We start from the raw sequence: 21,254 nt of genomic DNA, 5'->3' as shown, positions 1-21,254 counted from the left end.
GATACCACGGGTGCAGATAGGGAAGCTCTGACTCCAGCTGAAGCCAGTTTTCAGAAACTACCCTAGTATATTTGCATGTCTGAATCTCAGAAAACTGACATTTACCATCAGTAATTTTAGTTTGTGTTATTTTCGATATTTCACCTTCTCTCTTCTGAAGTTTGTCATTGTAGCACTTTGGATGTACAAGTGTGATATTTGGGAAGACTGGCTCCCAGGCCCCGAGGACTCCTGGGCCAGGCACCCTGTCCAGGAGCCTGCCTTCTTACTCAGTTGTCACCAGCTGCAGCCGTTCCTCACCCTCATTGCTACCATGGCTTGCACGGCAGGCAGTGAGCAAGCTGGCAGAAGCATCTCCTGCCTCTCCTTCTCACCACCACTAGTACTGAGCAGGAGCAAGAGGGAAGTGAATGAGCAGAAGCAGATCCAAGCTGCTCTTGCCAGCTGGTCTCTGATGGGATGCAGGCCCTAAGCAGGTGCCTGCAATTACAGTCTTCTTAACATCATAACAAGCCAAATCAGTAGTGCCCCTGACTGTAACAGTGGATGATCTATCTCTCCTATATACATTTGGTAAATTTCCAGTGAACCCAACTGCCCCAGAATTTGCATCCCATGGGTGACATTGATTCATCTCTGTGTGCAGCTATTCCAACGGGCCAAAAACCACAGGTAGTTTTAAAGGAAGCTTTCCCTGGTGATGGTGCACAGTTTTGTTTGTTTGTATTTGTTGTTCCCTTGTGCTGATTTAACCAGTCTAATCATTGCTATCAGCTGGAGGAGGAAGAGGTCCAGTTCTGCTCAGCAATATATTTAGCTATTGCATAGCAGAGAGTTCTGCAGTGGAAAAAATGCCAACTTAATCCAAACACTGTGGATGCCAAAGAAGCTTGTCGTGAGTGCTGGAAATGATTAGCTGCTGGCAGGAACAAACACACAGTAGCAAAAAGTGACTCCAGGCCAGACTGGCTGTATTTATAAATTCTACTGGTAAAAAGAACATTTTAAAATGAAAGAAAGGATGGACGGATGGATGAACATTCAAATGCAATGTTAGTAGGTCAGGGAAGAGAGAGGATATAACCATAAAACTTAAATGAAGGAACTATATGGTGAATAATGATACATCTGGGACATAGAGTAGAATAGAAAAATGTTTGGAAACTGATATATTCTTGTATCCAGAGTCCAGTTTGCCCTGTGATTTTTAAAAGTATATTAAGTTGAAAGTATATAACAATTTTGCTAAGGAACCTTCACTAAAGGCAAATGTGTACTGGTGTACCATAACAGAGCAGAGCCATGGCAGTCACGGTGCCACTCTACTTTCGAAAGAGCTACTGAAAATGCTCCCTCCCTTCCTGCCTGCCTTTGTTTTAATTCATGATGGCATTTTATACTTGATTCCTGCTGTTTCAAATAGCTTTTGCTTATCTGAATGTTCCCATGTTTTATGTTCACCTCTGATATAGTTTGCTTTTAGCATTACTCCATTGTATTTCTCTGCAAGTCACTTGGAATGAATGGATTTGAATGTGGGATGATGCATTATGGAATTTACAGTCACAGGACATGAGCAAGCCATGATAGTTTCAATTCTGCCTTGTGATTTAACAGCTTGATTTACCAAGGAAGCTAACAAGATTAGATTTTGCTCCCACACTGGTTAAGCTTTGAATTCAATGTTGTATAGTTGAAGCTGCCCCTCCCATTCCTGGCCTGTAATCAGGGTCCTGACTCAGAGCTCTCAAGGAAGCAGGTGTGCAGGGCCCAAGGAGTATTCCCCTCATGCCAGCAGAGAGACCTGAACTGCTAGCTCTGTGTTTCCATTTGGACATATCACCAATTCAGCTGGGGGGTGGGGGGTGACAACTGAGTGGAACAAGATCAAGTGAGTGAGAGCTGTCAGGGTTTAAGGAGCCCCTCCAAATCTTCAGCCTCACTTCTTCCCATGTGGGGATCTCAGGAACCCTCTCAGGATTCAGACCAGCCATTGGGTCTTCCTTTGAAGACGCATGTAGTTCAAAGCTGGTGTGGCCAAGAGGCTGGTGGGATGGAGTGGACAGCGAAACAGAACCTCCATGCTCAGAGTCAGCATGTCTCTGAAAAGTGGCTCCTGGAGCAAACCCAGAACAAGCTTCACCTTTGGGCCCAATGATGAGATCCTAAGGATATGAAACATTTAGATGAAACTCAGTTGAATCTGCTCAGGCAATTTATATCTTATTATTTTACTTATGTATCTGTATTCCTCAGAAACATGATCCAGCTTTAAGTCTTCGAGGCAAATTTAAAGCCTTTAGTGCTTTCAATATAGCCAGGGGTAAAAAATCAAATACTTGCATTTTAACAGGGGTATATCTGCCCTGTATCTTTGCCTTGCTCCTTGCAGCTAATTTTGACAATGCCATTTTAGTCAACTCAAAGAAGAGTAAGTTTTCTCAGTTTTCCCAGACAGCCTGAGACCCTGGGGCTGTGGGGAAGTTATTCCTTTGGTGAAAGGGACATTGCAGGAGGGAGATATTGGCATTGCATCACTGCCACAGAATAAAGTTGAAAATAATTTTAAAATCCTGAGTCATTAACACCTAGCCCAATATCCTGTATTCATATATTTAGTGGCCATAGGAAGGAAAATGATAGAGTAGTTTTGTTCTGTCTTTTAAAGAGACTGGATCCCACAGCTTCTGCTCAAAAAGGAGTCTTTGTGGCCATCAGGTACTGAAAATGTGTTTCAAAGGTAGCTCTTCAGGAAGGTAGAATTGCCACGGTTGCTCATGAGATGCAGATGGAAATGAAAACTGCCCATTTAAAATGAGGGGGAAGATGACAGGGCAATGTTATTCTCAAAACTAACTATTACAAGAGATGAGACTAATTTTTATAATTTTCATTTTGCAGGCTTACATCTTATCAAATACTGTAATGTTGATTTCAGGAGGCTTAAAGCCCATTGCCTCTCCCCTTATTCGCCAGCTGTTTAGTGGCTATCCAGCAGTGGAAACAGGAGGCCGGGTAGTAGTTAATTTGTTGCCACTGAGCAAGATCTGCAAGGGATCATGCAGACTGCAAATGCCATAGAATGTTTTTCTCTGCTGGAGGCAGGAAATGAGCCCCAGTCCACCTGGGCCCTGCTCAGAGGGGGCTCTGCACCCCACATGGCAGGTGGGCAGGAGACGGTTTCACAAGAATTGGCAAATGTTAATTAGGGAAGGTGGTTAGTGAAGGTCAGGATTTGATTATTATTAAAAAAAGTTCACACATCACTTCATTAAAGCTTCCAGGACAGTTTACAAAAAGAAGACAATTCAAAACTAGAATATAACACTGACAGGTTAAAGAAGGATTAGAATATTAAAATGAATTACATAGCAGAGCATCTTTGGCAGGCACCAAGAGGATGCCCTAATCCAGCAGGAACACCCTCGTTCCTCTGAGCTAATCGCTCAGGTGAGAAGGCATGAAGGAAAACTGCTACGTGGTACAGATCTGAAGCAGAGCGTGTTCAGGACCCTGGACAGTACCAAGGGAATTGGCCTTTGGCTTGAATTCAGGTGCAAGCCAGGTTAGCCTGAAGCAACTGCCTTGAGAGTTCCTCTGGGAACTCTACCTTTCATGTGCTGTATCTGGTTATCTGCAGACTTCTAGACAGGCTCCGAGGAGTGAGGATCCAGTTTGGAAGTCCACCCTTTGGAAACATAATGCAGTGGTGCTTCCCTTAGAGGTAGTGAGATCCTATTTCAGCTAGTGAAATCCAGAGGACTGTCCTATTTGGAGGCATTTCTGGGTCCTCCCTGGAGCTGTTTCTGGGCAACTCTGCTTTTGAGTGGCCCCATGACAGCTGGCATCTTTGAGGAGAGCACTTTATTACTGGGGTGCCACAACTAGGAAGACTCTCTCTTACTGGTCACCACCCATGTTTTTCAGGCGATGAAGGTACCCAGAGGACAGTCACCACATATGACATCAACATATGGACATGTTGTTATAGGTACCATTCAGGTACCCAGATCCTGAGCTATGTAAAGTGCCAACACTTTTAATTGTGTCCCATAATAAACCGGAAGCCAGTGAAGTCCTTTCATTGCTTCCAAGCTATATTTCTTTTTAAAGGCGATGTGGTATGGATGCACAGATTTGCACTTCCTTGTGTGAAGAATTGATACTATCAGCAAATCAGCTTGTGTTTGGATCACCCAACCCATGGTGGGTGGATCAGCCCATGGTGAAATTAGACTAATCATTGACATGAATATATATTAAGTTAGAATAATGAAGCAAATATCTCTTATGCATTCTGAAGGCAGTGTGGATATTTGCTTCCCAACACAAGTATCCACGGTGGAGTAGGTTGTCTCCAAAGTGATTTAATGAGCGTGCTTTCCATTATGAACTCTGATAACATCTGCCTATAGATCTGTTTGGCTGGGGATGCTCAAGGAAGCTATTCACTTTGTATGCAGAAGCCAAACAACTTGATCCTCTCTCCCCAGACTGTTGTACAGATTAGAATCAAGTTACTCTCTAGATTTCTCATTTACACAAATGTCTTGCCCTTATTTGACCATTTCCCCTTATTCCACTGCTGGTCTCAGGCTGCCTTTAATGTTTTTATAGGCTTCATTTGATGGGCAAAGGAAGCAACCACTCCACACACTTGGCTGCCACCACAATCATGCGCAAAATGAGGCAGCAACAGCACCACCCTGGTAGCAGCAGTACTTACAGACGTTGCATAGGAAGAAGAGTTTGCGATTTCATGTACAGTATAAATGGAGGAGGCCATCTTTCTTGTACACAGTGTCCTTGACAGTTTCCCAGGTACAATATTTCCAGGGCAAAGTGGCCCTCACTCCTGTGCATGGAGCAACTATTTTAATTTTCCATACAAATTCAATGGAAGGGATGAATTATCATTGTATCCTGACCCTCCCAGGAATGCTAACTGCTCAAAGTGGCTATTATCTGTAAAAAGGAGAAGGAATATTATTTTAATAATTATAATAATTGCTTCATTGATTACATTAGTATACTACCCAATAGCTTGAGCTGTCTGAGCAGTTCACAATAAGTAATGCCATAAAGTATGAGATGATAAATCCCAATATCAAAGTTTAAAACTGCAGTATAAAATTAAAATAAAAACCAAAATTACACTTAATAGCAGTGAAAAGATTTAAAATACAGCAACAGATGTAAAACAACAGAAACCAAGCCACTAAAACATGAGTGGCTTCAGCAAAAGGATCACAATGCAGGTCTCTTATTACATTGGTATCATCCTGGTGGGCAGGCCTCAGATCTACTCTATGTGAGAATGGAGGAAAAGGCCGTATTTCATAGCAATTTCCTTTTTTCATCTGCAAGAACAGGACACAATGGAGAAATCACTGTTTTAAGTTCCTAATCTGAACACGCAATCATATTAAGGACCACGGACAGCTCCCTGGGCATGAGGCCATGCTTGGGTCTGCGTGCCATGACAAGGAGTGGGGGGGGGGGTCTCCCTGACAGATGGCCTGGCTGACCCCATAATTGCTCCCCCGCTCTTGCCACACATCCCAGCAGTCCCAAAGAGAACACGAACATCACTCTGTGGTTCCCTACTCATTCTCCTCCTGCTTGGTCCACTGAGGTCCTGAGGCAGGTTCTCCTTTTCTCACTCCTGATTTTACTTCCATCTCTTCAACACTTCCTAACCAAAAAGTTTTTTAAAAAATGAAATGAATACTTTTGCTACAATCCTCACTTTTCCCCTCCATTCATTTACTCATTTTCTCCCAGCTTCAGAATGTAAACAAGGTGATGGGCCCAAGCATGCAGCCAACAGGAACAAAGCAAGTGATGACATACATGTGACTAGGAATCTATGGGTGATAGAGACCCCCGGAGCAACCCCTTCTGCTGCAGTTCTTTTGCCAGAACTCAATTGTGTGTGTGTGTGTGTGTGTTGTTGGGTTGTTGTTTTTTTACCACAAATAGAAAATGGAGCTTCCATGTCTGTACATCATAGCAGACAATCATAGTAAGCAGAAACCATGCAACAAACCATTGTTTCTTATCCTGGTCTCTGGGCCAGAAACAAGCCCTAGTGATATATCATTGTGGTGTTTGAACAATATGACAAATTCACAACAGTTTTAAAAAACAAAAGTGAGCATCATAACATGTGAAGCCAGTGAAAGAAGGTGCATGATAACAGAGAGTTTAGAAACACAGAAACAGAGACACAGAGCAAATCAGAAGGGGTCTCCTGGGCCATCTAGTCTGACCCACAGCTCCAGCCAGCTTTGCTCATGACATGCCTGCCATGAATTAAACTTTTCTGCTGCAGAAGCGTGGGTGATAGGAATCCTTAACTCTTGCAAGCTAATCACAGGTGAGCACATGCAACCCTGCAGGCTGCATGTTCAGCCAGTGAATGAAATGTTCAAAGTGTGACATGCCCGAGCACATTGGATGGTTTGCATCTAGGGCAGATCCACATGTGCCCAGTGTGCACCCACTGGGCAAGACCTTCTGCCCCCCCGTGAGGAGTATGTGTATGAGGAGTATTTCTGTGAACAGTATTTCTGTTTTCTTTCTTTCAAAAGCTGGTGCTGCTGGGTTTAAAAGTAAAACTGGCAACAGCAGGTGCTTCATTATGAAATGAAGGCTTTTTAAGTGAATATCAAAGTGATGCATGTTGTGCCAGCGCTGTGATGATGGAGAACGCATTTGCTTTGCTTCACTGGTAATTTCTCAGGCTATCTTTCGTTGTTCATTTTCAAGTTTGTCACAGCCTGCAATCTTTCAAGTCCAAAAGCTGACACTGTATAGTCAGGAAAAGGAAAGTTTGCCATTTACCAAAACACCACCAGCCTGACATTTACCATCAGTCTGATTCTAGCTAGTGCTGCATGTACACAGGTCCACAACAACTCTGTGCCACAGGGATAGCAAAAGATTTATTTGCATTAATATTAATGTTACATTCAATTTACATCCTGCCTTTTTTCCTCTTGCAAGGAGCCCAAGGGGGCTTATGTTTCCTCTCCACTTCATCCTCACAACAACTCTTTCAGGTGGGGAACACTGAGGGTCAGCAATAGACACAAAGCAGCTCAGTAAGCTTTGTGGCTTGCAGGGTCTAGAGCCCAGATCTCTGGGGTCCCAGTTCATCACTCTAAGCATTATACCACACTGGCTCCATAGAAAGCATTCCAGAATGTACTGGGGCAAATCTTCCAGTCCTGTCCTACAAATGTAATTTGGTGCCTGTATGATTATTACCACCAAAGTCCTCAATGCACGCGCATCCCTCCTTTCTTCCTCAGGCAAGGAGCCCCCGGAAGCTGCCATCATCACTCTCCTCCATCCCATTCTCCTGACAACATTTTGGAGGTCAGGTGGAGAGCCAGTGAGCACCAGTGAGCTTCATGGCCTAGTGGTAATTTGACCCTGGCTCTCCCGAGTCCCCATTCAGTACTCTCACCATTATGCCACAGTTCTCAATGGGAGCCATGAAAATTCCCCATCAGTTCTTCAGAGCCTCTTCCAAGCCAAGGTGTTCATCCTGCAAAGCAAAGATAGATTTACACCTGACAAGACAGAAGGGTGTCATCAGCCATGGAGGCTGAAGATGTCACTTCCTTCCAGCCACTCCCTGGGCAAAGCCGGAGGAGACAATTGGGTTTTGCTGGCTGGCCCCACCCCAAGCATCAGGGCATCCATCAGGGGGCCTGAAGAGGAGCACCCTGGCACCCACAGCAGCGTTGCCTAGGCACTCCATGCAGTCATGTGCACCAATGACCCCAGGCTCCCAATCGTGTGGGGTGGCAGGGACCAAAAGTGACTGCTACTACCCCTGTGTTGCCTGCAGAAGGTCCCAGAATCAATTCCCAGCATCTGCAGGCAGGGCTGGAGGAACTCCTGCCTGGACTGCTGACAACACGGCGCTATAGGACCAGGGATCTGACTGCGTATAAAGCAGCTTCTTCCATTCCTACATTCCACATGCAACGATTTAAGAGGCACCCCTCTCCAGACAACTTGCAGACTTGTAGCTGTTGCTTAGGGACCCAACAGTGGGGCCTGCCTGGTACCTTCAGTGCTAGTGGAGGAATGAGCCCAGTGCAGGCTTTAATCTAGACTTCAAGGAGCTGTCCATGGTGTTGATCCTTCCCACCCAGACTAGGTTCAGATGTGTGGAGAGCTCCTGCATTCAGAGTTAACGCCAGAGTAGATGCACCACCCACTGGCGAGGGAGACACTGGCCACTGCTGGATGGGGGATAATCCTAAATAAGCAAATATACTCCATCACATGCATTTGATCTACATGCAGCAGGAAAGACTGAAAGGGGCTTTTCATATACTGAGGCAGGAAAACCTAGGCCTGGAGTCCCCACCAGCTGTCTGGAGTTTTCCCAGCAGAGTCCATCAGTCATTTGGAGGTTTCCAAGGTATTTTTCCTTTGTTCTGTAAGGCTGAAATGTCTCCTGCAAGGCTTAGTTACTGATAGTATGAGCTTTAAGATACAATAACCGTGTGTTGTTTGTGATTGCACATACACCTTTTTCTCTTGGCTCAGGTACTTTTACCTCTCTCAGCATGTCCCTGGAACATGACCCCCAAGAGGCTTTCCAAACTTGAATTTAGCCCTCAGGCCAAAAGACATTCCCTGCCTCCATTACAGCATGTTAATATGCTGAACTTCCCAGAGAGGTACGCCGGGCGCTGTGTTTATACTCTTTTTGGTGCCAGGCCAAAACCTTTTTATTTAAATGGTATTTTAAAATCAACTTTTAATGTTCAGTCGCTCTTGTTTTGTTTTGTGATTTACTGTTTTGTTGTATATATTATTCTGTTTCAATTTATCTATTAGAAATTGTTGTAGTTTTAATTGTTCGTTTAAATATTGTAAGCCATCCTGAGATTTTTAATAATAGGATGGCATACAAAAGCTTTCAATAAATTAATTAATAATAAATAAATGATATAAATCAAGACACCACCCACATTATCAAGTCCTGGCTTATCAGGAACTGAGCCCATATCAGGTCTTGAATGGAGGCCCTAGAATATGTCAGGCTGAGATTTGGTCTGCGTGCAACCACTGGTGTTATGACAAAGTCCCATGGAATCCATCCCTCCAGCATTCCTGGACTTCCTCTCATTCTAAGCCCAGTCACAGAAAGCAAGCCAAGCAGAGAGGAAGTCCAGGAATGCTGTGGGCTTCTGGCTGCACAGCTGGCAACCTTCTTCTGCATCACATGCAGCAAAGGGATGCATCTTCATTCCCACCGAGTGCCACGTGAGCATTCGGACTGCTCACCAGGAAGTGTGGCTCATCACCACGAGAAAGCGGGCCAAGCCCTGGAAAGCCTAGCCCAGGGAATCCAGTGGATTCCCATCTCCAAAACAGGTTCCTCACACATTTGTCCAATCACCTACATCAGCCAATACAGGGTGCTGCAGAGTGATCAGCCTATCAGATTAGGTAGTCTCCTTTCATCAACAGACCACGGCAGGACAGGTGGCGATCTCCTTGACCCCTAACAAAGCTCTCCGGTTGCCTTACTTACAGATCCAAATAGCTAGAAGGCCTGCTCCCCATGAGAGCCAGTAGGCATTGCTTCCCCCAGTGCCTCACCCTGTGCTCCATGGTAACAGAAACAGAACTTAAGCTATCACTATCTCATCAAGAGACTTTTAGTTCAATAAATTCTTTGAGACTTGCCTTTTGGGAATAAGAACTCTGCAAAAGCTCCTCATTGAAACAGGAGAGCATTTCGCATTGTGTACTTAAAGGAAGAAATATCTGTGAAATTACCATAAACACTGAATTCATTGTGCATTCCATCTAGCATCACTTTGAAATTATTTGGTCCTTTTGCTTTCTTGGCTGAATATTGGCATTGCTTTCCTTTCCCTTTCATTTAGAATGTAGATTTTGTTTTTAAAAATCCTCAGCAAAAGACAACTAAAGTTTGGATTTCTTACATGCCTACCAGTCCTTCCACTCTTTCTGCTGTAACAGGTGCTTTTTCAGTGTCAGAAATGAAGTTTTTCTCCTTCGAATGACAGCAAGCTGAAAATGCCAGCAATTTCATGATAAGCAGAACTAGAACCAGCTGCTAAACTGATAGTTCTGCTAACGAGAATCACTGGGGGGTTCTGTGTTTCCAATAGATATTTTCAGTGGGCAGAACTTGAGTTCTTGAGCTGACTCATCTCCCTTTCACCTTTGTATTTCTGAAATGTTGTCTGTGCCACTGGGGAGATTCAGAACATGTTGCTTCTTGCCAGAGGCCTGTAGCCAATGTGCTGTCTATCCAGTGCCAAGGCACAAAACCCTTTCTCCCATTCACCCCCACTCCAGGAACCATAAACCTCAGAAGAGCCCTGACAGATCAGGCCACAGGTCCATCTCATCCAGAGTTCCATTCCAGCAGTGGCTGAACAGTTGCTGATGGAAACCCCCGAAGAAGGACATCAGCCTTCAGCTTGCCTTCCATAGCTGGAATACACAGGCATACTGCCTCTGATACAAAGGTTAGATATAGCCAGCAGGACTCATAGCTATTGTTTGTCTTATCTATGAATTAGTCTGATGCTTTTTGAAAGCCATCATTACATCTTATGGTAGCAAATTCCATAGTTTAACTACAGCCATCACTGCACCTTTATATGTGAGTGACCATCGCTATATCTCATCGTAGAAATTGCTCCACTTGTCATTCCTAATCCTATATGAACAAATCTCATGACCTTGACTCGTTCATTTTGAGCTCCTTGGGGTCTTGGCTGGCTTCTTCCTCCTCCTGATTGGAGCCATGGAGTCCCCCTAAGAATTGCCTTCCCATCCCTGTGCTCCTTGCTCAAGTGCAATTTCAACCTCAACTTTGCAGTCAAATGCTTAATTAAAAGATAAGATCAGTGAGCATGTAGATGGTCAGGAAAGATAGTTAATTACAAGTCAGGGGTATTCCAGAAAACGGTGCTGTGAAAGGTCTCCCTCTGAAGGAAGCAAAGGGTTCTGGATGCCTTGGAAAGCAAAGCAAGCAGTGCAGAGAATGGCAACTTATGAAGCAAGCAATCAGAATTCATCCCAAGTGCCAGAAGAATTTCTGAGCTGTGTTTTTTTCTGGGGGAGGCACTTCTGAGCAGTGGACAGATGGTTAGGCTTGGACTGGTGAGAGCTGGATCTCAGCTCACCAAGCCAGTTGCGGTGCAACAAAAAGAAATGGAATGGACTGCATCACTGCAAGCTGCAACAGTCACTCCTCCTCCTCCTACTAATAATAATAATAATAATGACAACAACAACAATAATGCTTTCCAATATTAATAATGCACCACATATAGAAAATCTTATTGTTGTACAACAGGAGTGTATAATAGTAGCAATAATGTTGGACTGATTGCATTTCTTACCACAGTATATAATAATAATATTAATATTATTATTATTAATAATAATTTGATTACATTTTAGTATAATGTGTTAGAATAATAATGATAGTATTCATAATGATTGATTAATTTATTGATCCATTCATTCATTATGTTTCTGGACTACCCAATAGCTGAAGCTCTGTGGGCAGTTACAATAATTAAAACCATTAAATGCGGTATGATAGAATCCAATATAAACATTTAAAACTACAGTAGAGAATAAAATAAAACCCAAAATTACACCCAGTAGCTCCGTAAAGGGTTGTTTGAGAGTAAGTGAGTGGTCCACCAAAGTCACCCAGTGAACTTCATGGGGGCTAGAACCCAGATCTCCTGAGTCCCAGTCCACCAGTCTAACCACTACACCACCCTGGCTGCGTCTCTCAAGCAGAGTAACATGGGATGGAGTAGAGACAGCTTCTTTTGTGCTTTCGCCAAGCTTGTCACTCCAAGAGAGTGTGGGGCAGGGGACAGAAGCGGAGGTAGGTAGGCAGGTTTCTGTGCCAAGGGTGCCCTAGTCCTGCACCAAGAAAGGTGGGACAGTCATGAGAATACAATGGAAAGGGGAGGAGGGTTATGCAAGCCATCCTGGGCTCTTTGCAGGAGAGAAAACAGCAGTTCAGAAATGTTATAAATAAATGAAATCATAAATAATACAGAACTCAAAAATTGGCTTTGCTGATAGAGGAGCACGAACACTGGGAAGAGCTTGTTATGTCCTTGTGCCACCCTAACCCATTTCACTGGGGCTTGCGCTCCCCCAAGAGACTGGGCCCAGGACAAATGGAAAATGGTTTGGATCGAGCGAAATGAAAGCTATATGGGTTGTCTGGTGATGAAAATGAATAAATGAAAAGGGCAGGCATAAACCCTTAACCTCGAAAGCTCAGTGAAAGGAGAAATGTCTTTAGGGTAGAACTCAAAGCAATATTAGATACAGTTTTGCTATATTATGGATTTGCACCTACCAACCAAAACTTTACTATAAACAGAGACCAAGATGAAAACTAGTGTGTGAAAAATAAAGCGAACACTCTGGATGCTAATGCCAAATGACCATCCTCATCTCAGTCATAAAATGCCTGCTACAGCCTTATTTTTCTTTCTCCTCTTTCCCCCCTTCATTTAACCCATGTAATATTCATCAAAAGCAATCTCTTAGCTAATGGAAATAAATGCAATGCTTCTTTACATGGGGCAGCTCAGCGGGAGGAAATAAAAATCTGGAATGCGTGCCAAAGCACAAAATGCACTGGAGGGAGGGAGGAGACACTGGCATGGGACGTTTCTCCAGTGGAGGGCCCTCGCCCCTCGGGGAGGCAGAGCTGGTGTCTTGCCACCAACACCACAGGGAAGCCCAATTAGAGGCACAACAGGAGCAGCAGAGGCATGTCTGTTTCCACAGTGCACCTCCTACAGGGCTGAGACACAGAAGGGCTCACAAGGAGAGTTTTGGGAAAGGAACAGTAGATGGGGTTCAACACTCCACTTACACTCAGAGACTTGTGCGTGACAATAAAGATCATCAAGCAAAGAAACACCGGTGAGACTGATATTGCTTGGAGGGAGAAACACAAGTTGCAGCAGTTGGCTCTTGAGTAAATGCTGAATTAACTCTTTGCTGCCCTGCTGGTTGATGTACAGCTGGGGCAGGCAACCTTTGCAGGCCACAAGCCTGGAATTCTGCTGAGAAACAAGGTGTGGGGGAAAGCACATGTCTTGTCTCCCAGGAAAATCTAGCTACCAACAAGTCACCATTTGTTTGGTGGGGACCAGGGCTGGTGCTTATGACATGCCATCTCCCAGCAGTTTTGGCAGAGGAACATGGCACGTGGGGCAGTCTCTGTGTTGCATGTTCTCTCTCTGAAGAACAGGGCTTCCAAACAGCTGTCAGGTGGGATGCAGGGAGCCCAATTCTGCTGGGAAAGAAGGCGCATGCTCCCCTTCTTGGGATGCAGCGAGGCAGCTCCTAACTCCCAGTGTTGTCCAAATCTGGGTTGGTTTGAGGCTGGTGTGCTGTGAAAACATGACAGGCGTTGTGAAGTTCAAAATTTCTTTTGCAAAATAAATGGTACACAGTGGATTTTTCCAAGCTGAGGCCCCAAGCTACTCTCGGTTCCTCTTTTGTATAGCATGAGGTAAACAAGATGTCGCATGATTCTAGTTACTAGTATAGCTTTCTTAGCAAAGTGAGTACTTTTTGGTTTGGGGCAAACACTTCTTGTCTAAGGCAAAAACAACAAATTCAATAAGCAAACATTTCTTATTTTCTTGTCCAGCCTCTAATGGCAACCTTCAGAATTCTTCAGGAAAAGCTTCACAAGCAAAGAAAAGTGCAGCACAGCAAGGGGGGAGCTTACAAACTTAAGTATGGAGACACCCTCATGACCAGAAGTTGCTCACCTCGGTTAACCAGCTCACCAGCCTAGTAACATGATTTCTACCAGCCTCACTCAGTCCAGCTCTCTGATAATGGATAGTTTTCAGCCTGTCCATTTGATGTTCTGTGGCCATAAATGCAAAGCTGAAGCCTTCCATCCCATTTCAGTAATGACTTTTTAAACTCTGAGTCATCGTCAGCTGGCTTCCAGTTGCTTATGGATGATCCATCTATTTCCAATCCATGTCACTTTTGCCTGTCTTTACCCGTATCATTTCCCATTCCTGTTTTTTAATTCACTAAAATATATATTTCAACACAGGCCTAATTTTGTTGTGAAACAAAACAGAACCATAAGAAGAAAAGAAAGAAAAATACAATTGGTTTTAATTGTATTTCCTTTTGCTATTTTTTTAACTTACGGTTTTCTTCAGTTGACATTCACAATAAAAAGTAATAAAAAATTAACAGCGTTACTCCACAAAGCCAGCTTCTGAAATGCCATCTACCTGTATGTATTCTGGCCTGCCTAGTGCTTGATGCTGCCTGCGCTCTTGTGAGGCTCTTGGCCTTTCTCTTGTTTTTGTTCAGGGAAGAGAACTCATGCTGTCCCTTGTACATCTCAGGCTGATGAAAACTGGCTCAGGTGCAAACCTCACGCAGCACCATGGGGTCTACCCCAAGGTGAGCATCTGTAAGATTGCAGCCTTGCATCCTAATCTGGGTATATGTGAGCTCTCCCTAAATTCAGTGGACTTTGAGAGGCGTAAGACTGAATCCTTGCAATCCAATCTTGTGTGTCCATTCAGAAACACGTCCCAGTGGGGGCGATGAGACTCGTTCACTGGCAAGTACATTCAGAGGGGGTTAAAGTCAACTTGAGGTCAGTTCTCAGTGGCCCATATTCCAGTGTCAGTGGGGCAGACCAAGAGGCTGCAATCTAATTCAAAAGGGGCAAATCCAATACCAAAAGAAAGGCCATCATGCAGTAGCTTGAAAGCCTTTCTGCTAGTGATTAAGGAACAGCATTTATAGCTTTTAGCATGGATATAAATTTTAGAATGGGGAGAAATGCACAAATGCCAGGAAACAAGGGAAGAAGAGGATGGGGACAGGGGAAAGGCAATTTCAGTCTTACCCCTTACCCTTCCATTTAATTCCTTTAAAATAAATCACATTGAGGGTTAGAAATACAATTTAACAATTGGGAAAATAATTGTTGTTTAGTTCTTCTTAATTTTGTAAAAATTCCAGAGGAAATCATCCATTTTGTAGCCCTCCGGTGTTTTTCTGCCATTTCTCTCACCCTTTTTCTTAACAGAAAGTGTCTATTAAGGATCATGATGCCTTCAGTATTAAGGATCACAGTGCCTTCAGACTGTTATCCCTCCATCTAGGAAGTCTCTGTCCAGAAGCCCCTTAAGGGCACAGTCTTCTGCATGTTCGGAAAAGGAGATGCAGGTTGGAGAATGTGGAGAAGTGCAGGACTTTTTTCTGTGTAAACATGCCTAGAATTGCACACTTTTCTGCCATAACCATAAGCCTTCAGGAGCTAAACTGTGATCAAGGGGGAGCTGCCTCTTCTTCGACCAAAGGGGCCATCCCATGCAAGTTCAGACAGAAAAAGGGTCTACAGCTTCTGCCAAGCCCCAGGCAGCTGTGCCCTCTTTCTGTCTAAGTGTTCACAGGATCACACCCTAAGCAGATCTTGTTTCAGCATGTAGATTGCTGTGACAAACTTGCTGGCGAAGGTATTTCCAAATTAATGTTGGCTTGGTAACATTTCACAGTTAGAGTCTGTGATACGACACACACGTGCGTGCATGCGTGCGTGCGAGAAGTACAGCAGGTTGTTAGAACGGCTGGTTTGCCTATTTTTGGTGTTTGTGATTTTTAGAATAAAAATAGAGACAGCCACATTAAAAGAACAACCCAATGGTAAGTATGCCATGGAAGAATTATGTACAGTTGTAGATGCTACCAATGGTAAAAATATGTAAAAAGACTCTCATGTCAGTGTTGAAAATTAAATATTGTGCTTCCCCTACCTGCCCAGGCATCGGCAAGGACCCACAACATATGCTTCTGAATCAAAGTAAGGGAGCAAGAAGGCAGAGAGGAGGAGGAAGGGGGCAAGGCCAAGGGAATGTCTGGCTGCCAGATTTTTCCCAGCACAGGGTAATAGGGACCTCAGCAGCTCTCTGGCAGGGGTCCATGAGCTTAACCAGGCTGTTAATCCAACTGTTGGATTCATCACATAACAGATATCTAAATTCTGCATCAACAGCATTTCTTTTCTTCCCTTTCTGTTATATAACTTCTAACTGGCCTTGTGGTACAGCAGAAAAGTTCGAATATGTCAGTGGAAATAGGTTTTCTCTTGCTTTCTTCCACTCGTAGCTCATTTTCCCTAACGACACCCCACCATTGCTTAAAGTGCTGTTTAAAAACTGAAATGCATAGGGGGTGATGACTGAACAATAAATACCTCCTATAGAAAATCTCTATATGTGGGGAAACAAAGACTGCAGCTGAGCCGTGGAAAGATAGCAAAGCTTCCTCAGACCACTGAGTCAGCCCCATGGTCCATCCAGCCGGTATTGTCAACACTGACTGGCAGCAGCTCTTCAGGGTTTCAGGCAGGAGTGGAGAAGATGGGGTTGGAGCCTGGGACCTTTGGTATGCCAAGCACCTGTTCTATCCCTGAGCTATGCGCCTTCTTCTGCCATGCTGAACCATTAGATAGACTCCAATAGCTCACCATATCAGGCTGTTGGTTGGATTACCACTGGTTCATTGGATCACAGTTTGCAAAGTTCTCAGACTGGTCCAGGACTCAACTGGTAGAAGAATATCATTCTGTGACCCATCCATCATCCCTGGGAACTGTCATCTTCCTGCAGGCCTTCCAATATTGTTGAAACGTTCTTGAGCCTTGGTTTCCTTGTTGTGCTAACCAAGCTAGAGAGCTGTCCAGAATTGTAAGATCTATGTCAAAGATTTGCTGAAGCAACATGGAAACTATCAAAGGAAGGCACCCAACCCAGAATACCAGGAGCTGGACAGAAGGTGATGTTGCCCCAGCAACATCCAAGTAGCTCTTGGGAGAGTTTTGTCATAAAGTGTATGCAACATGGTGAGGGAAGAGTTAATATTTGTAGGAGGTGCTGTGTGTCTTCCAGAAGCAGATTGGAGAGGAAACAAATCTATTTATTTATTTTTATACATGCATACAAACATATATACACACACCACTAAGTATAACAAAATCCTTAAGTGGTTTACATATAATGTTAAAATCACATTTAAATACAATTTTAAAAAACCAAATCCGATTGCAGTGTCAAGGTCCATTGGAGACAGGCTGACAAGGACTCAGAGAATGCTACGTTTGAACATGGGAGGCCCACCATCCAGTCGCTGTTCAGAATTTCCTGCATAATACCCTAGAGCAGCGATGGCGAACCTTTGAGAGACCGAGTGCCCAAACTGTAACCCAAAACCCACTTATTTATCGCAAAGTGCCAACACTACAATAAAACCTGAGAACTGAGCTTTTAGTTTAGAAAAAACACCTCACAGCCAGTCCAAGCAAATATATATATATCCTTGGCAGCACACTGACCGGCCATGCAAAAGCTCAGATGAGTCATGGCTAATGAGTCGCAGCAAATGACATCATTGCCTGGTGCCGCAACTCCTTTCCGAGCATGCACATGGCCCCTTTGTGCGCTGTTCTCCGATGCTCGGCTGCTGGGGCGATGCTGGGGTGATGTGGCTCGCTTGCCGACAGAGAGGGCTCTGCATGCCCACTGTGGCCCGTGTGCCATGGGTTCGCCACCACTGCCCTAGAAGTACACAACTTGTGGTTCATGGGCTGCATCTCTGCTTCCCCATCACTGGTGATTGTATGAAAACACTGATGCAAATCAGGTCTCTGGAAAGCAGAGGACAAAATGGAAACGACCTCCTCCCTGCAGCCACTGTGCAGCAGATGCAAAGCCACCAATGCTCAGTGGGGTCTCTGGGGGAGTGGACGTGGCTTCAGTCTCCCTCATATATTCGTCCTTTCTTAAGGTCAAGGCCTGATGTGTCCTCAGGGCCAATGACAGAGCACTTGCCTTCCAGTCTGAGGGTTCTTAGGGAGAAACCAACCCACCTGTGTTTACAGAATACCATGATAACATGCGGATGAAGCTGTAAACAAGCAAACCAAAGCTTGCACTCTCCTTATCTGTGGCCTTGTTGGTTCCATAAATAGGCTGGGGGATATTCTGTAGCCTTCCAAAGTTGTCTGGGTGAGCAATGTGTCAGTCATTACTTGGAATCACGCACTGAGCAAGGAATTGGACCTGATGGCCTTCTTGGCCCCTTCCAACTCTACTAGTTTATGATTCTATGATTCTCTGTAAGTTGAGGAGAAAGGACAATGCCCTTAAGACATGGATTTTATGAAGGTCCTCTCCCCTGCTGTTTCAGAAGTTGTCCGTACATGCAGAATCTAATTCCACTTCCTGAAACATGTGTGGTGGGGGAGTCAGAGGAAGGAAGCTGCTCCAGTCTTGACTGCACACCAAAAGCAGGCTTTATCTAGAGCAGGGGTCTCAAACTCAACTTACCTGGGGGCCGCTGGAAGTAGAGTCTGGGTGAGGCTGGGCCTCATCAAGTATTCCACCACCGCGGCGGTGGTGGGCTGCTCATCCCGCGTCGCTTCTGGAGGCCTGCCCGGGCACCCCCCCCCCCCCGTGTCCTGCCCTTCCCGGCAATTGGCCCACGGGACGCGAGTTGGAGACGCCTGATCTAGAGAATGATCACTCCAGCTCACCGGGGCTCTTCCTAACAAGCTGACGGCCCTGGAGCATTCCTGTGGCTCAAAAAGCATTCCTGGCTCTTGGACATTTAGAAAGTTCACTACACTACCAGTTCAACCCTAATAACCTCCTCCCCATTCTTCCAGCAAAGCCCATGCAATACAGACCCCGCCCCCATTTCCCAGCTTTCATATTTGGTCACAGAGGGCTTCTGGAGCAGTGCCTCCTTGTGCCACCAGGGGTGTTCCGAGAGAGGAAGCCCAGCGTGCCCAAAAGACTTGTGCTCATAGGCCATGTCTTAGCATCATTCAGGGAGAATAGAGGCAGCCAGTTAGCAGCCTCCACGAGCGCCGAGTCTCTGTCCCAGTATTTCCCAGAGACCTCCAGCCCTCCTCCCTCCCACCCCACCCACAATTCAAGCTGACCACTCTCCATGGCTGCATTTTACAGAAAATGCATGGAAGCCATTGCATCACCGATCCATCCATTTGAAACTCCAAATCCAGACTGGATTTGCAGGGAAGTTTGGACAATAAAGACCTGATGTGTTTCATTCACAAAAAACAAATGGTGAATAAATTAACATGGCTCCTGTGCCAGGGAGAATGTCGCTCCCTTATCTGCTGCAACTGGTATTTTTGTGCAACTAGAAAGCTTCCAGCTGAACATGCAATGAAAGAACAGCATGTGCATTTCATTGAGGAGCCCAGGATATATTGGGGGGTTTTTACAAAGCCTAGTAAATAGCAAATAGTAAGTGTCCCTCCCTCCCTCTGTCTTTTAAAGATAGTAGCAAAGCAGTGAAAGAAATTACAACAGGTTCATTATTCTCTGATGACATTAATCTTGCCTGCAACGGAGTAGTAAAAATGTCATTCAGTGCCAGATTCATCAGAGCGAATGAGGCTATAACTACACATTCATCAGGGGAAATCAGGCCTTAACTAATGTCACCAGCAATCATTATGATAAGGGTCATAAATTAATATATTACTCTTCCTTTATCCATTTGCGGTCATCTTAGCTTTTTTTAAGTTCCAGGTAGATTTTATTTCTTGTTTGTGGCTGAGTTTCAGCGTTAACCAAACACTTGACAAAGTATGTCTTTTTCAAATAAATGTGCATGTTACTGAAGGAAAATTGGGATTTTCAGAAAGATTGCAGGGGATCTAACATGCAGCACTTCACTCAGAAAGGGCTCAACTAAACGTCGGGTCTCACCACTATTGGTAGCCATTGGCACAAATTGCCCCTGGAGAAAGGAGCTGAGCTAGATGCTACTTGACATTCATGATCAGTCTCCTGAAGCTGGGAAGCATCCTCTGCCCGTTGGTCTACTAAGGGCACATCCTCCCTGGCTGCTTTTCTCTGCACTAGGGAAATAATGCCAGGTCTTCCTATTTCCCGCACAACCCCCCACTGAGGCAGCTGGCAGGTGGAGCAGGAGAGCAGACATACAGGCTAACTGGCGAGCAGACTGCACAGGAAGGTATCCCATGGATACTGACTAACCAACAGCTGGAGTAGAAAGGCTTAAGCTGCTCCAAGGGCAGCCTCCTGGGTCACTCATCGCTTTCCAAGAAAAGCCTGGTGGCACGTCAGGCATCCCCGTTGTGATGGATCGCTTGGCCCAAAGCTGCGCACGCTTGCAGCATGGCTCCAGGGAGCCCAGCAAGTGGAATGCATTCACTAAGCAAGCACTGGGTCCACTGGGAACTCAGTGAAACATCTGTGCTCAGTAAAGCATCTTGCTTGGAAAACTGGGAAGGGAGTGAAGCCCTGCCCACCCAAATTGTGCAAAACTACAAATATTTAGGGGCTATAGAAATGGCCCCTGAATATATGGGGCCCATTTCTACGGCCCCATCAGTGAAGGTGTTCAAGGATAGGCTAGACATGCACATGGTGGGAATGTCATGAGCGGAGCTGGCTGGAGTCAGGGGTCAGACTAGATGGCCCGGGAGATCCCTTCTGACTCACTCAGTTTCTATTTCTATGTTTTGCTACCTTGTGTTGCTTTTTGATGGTCCATCACCCAGTGCAGAATTTTTGTTTACATGGCTTCATGCATCCCAGGCTCTGTTAAAAGGACACTGGGAACCTCCTCCTGGACTTGGTCCTCTTTGCTAGCCTTGTAACTTGACTGTTCACCTACCTTTTGCTCTGGCCCAGGAGACAGTGATGGTGGGTGGAAGTGGAGTAGCAGATGCTTCTGCAAACTGGCTCACTGCCTCTCAAGCAAGTCTCAATAAAGACGAGAAAGAGAATGAGGATGAGGAGCAAGAGCAGTTGGTGAGAAGGCAGACTTGCTGGGCGGGGGGGAGGCACTGAGTGGGACATGCCCAAGAACTCTCCAACATCTGGAGGGCTGGAGACCACCAGCTGACTGCAGATGAGACATTACAAACCAGAGCCAATGAGTTTAGCCCAGCATACCCACTGGGATCATACGTCACCCTTTCTTGCAGGGCTGGAAGGGTTCCTGAAAAAAACTTTAAGCCCCAGCTTTGCTAACAAAGCTCTGTTGCTTCAAAATGGTTTTCTCCTGGAGAAAGAGGGTGAGGGTACAGGATCATATAATGGGCTGTGCTCTCCCTCCCAAGAGATTCCATCTGCCACCGTGGT

At 45.1% G+C, this 21,254-nt stretch overlaps 1 protein-coding gene across 1 annotated transcript in view; it reads left to right on the top strand.

Moving 5' to 3' along the window:
- The first annotated feature begins 3,930 nt into the window (after window positions 1-3,930).
- Window positions 3,931-21,254, top strand: part of BEAN1 (brain expressed associated with NEDD4 1) — a 33,902-nt gene continuing 16,578 nt past the window's right edge. Inside the window, exons 1-3 of the mRNA XM_044433900.1 lie at window positions 3,931-3,936; window positions 14,410-14,502; window positions 15,216-15,279. Of these exons, the coding sequence (XP_044289835.1) occupies window positions 3,931-3,936; window positions 14,410-14,502; window positions 15,216-15,279 (163 nt within the window). The remainder of the gene's footprint in view (window positions 3,937-14,409; window positions 14,503-15,215; window positions 15,280-21,254) is intronic.

The sequence above is a fragment of the Varanus komodoensis genome, unplaced genomic scaffold (genome assembly GCF_004798865.1).
Source record: "Varanus komodoensis strain SLA01 unplaced genomic scaffold, ASM479886v1 scaffold27, whole genome shotgun sequence".
In the NCBI taxonomy this organism is placed as follows: domain Eukaryota; kingdom Metazoa; phylum Chordata; class Lepidosauria; order Squamata; family Varanidae; genus Varanus; species Varanus komodoensis.
The sequence above is the reverse complement of the archived record's forward strand: the minus strand, read 5'-3'. Positions and strand labels throughout refer to the sequence as shown.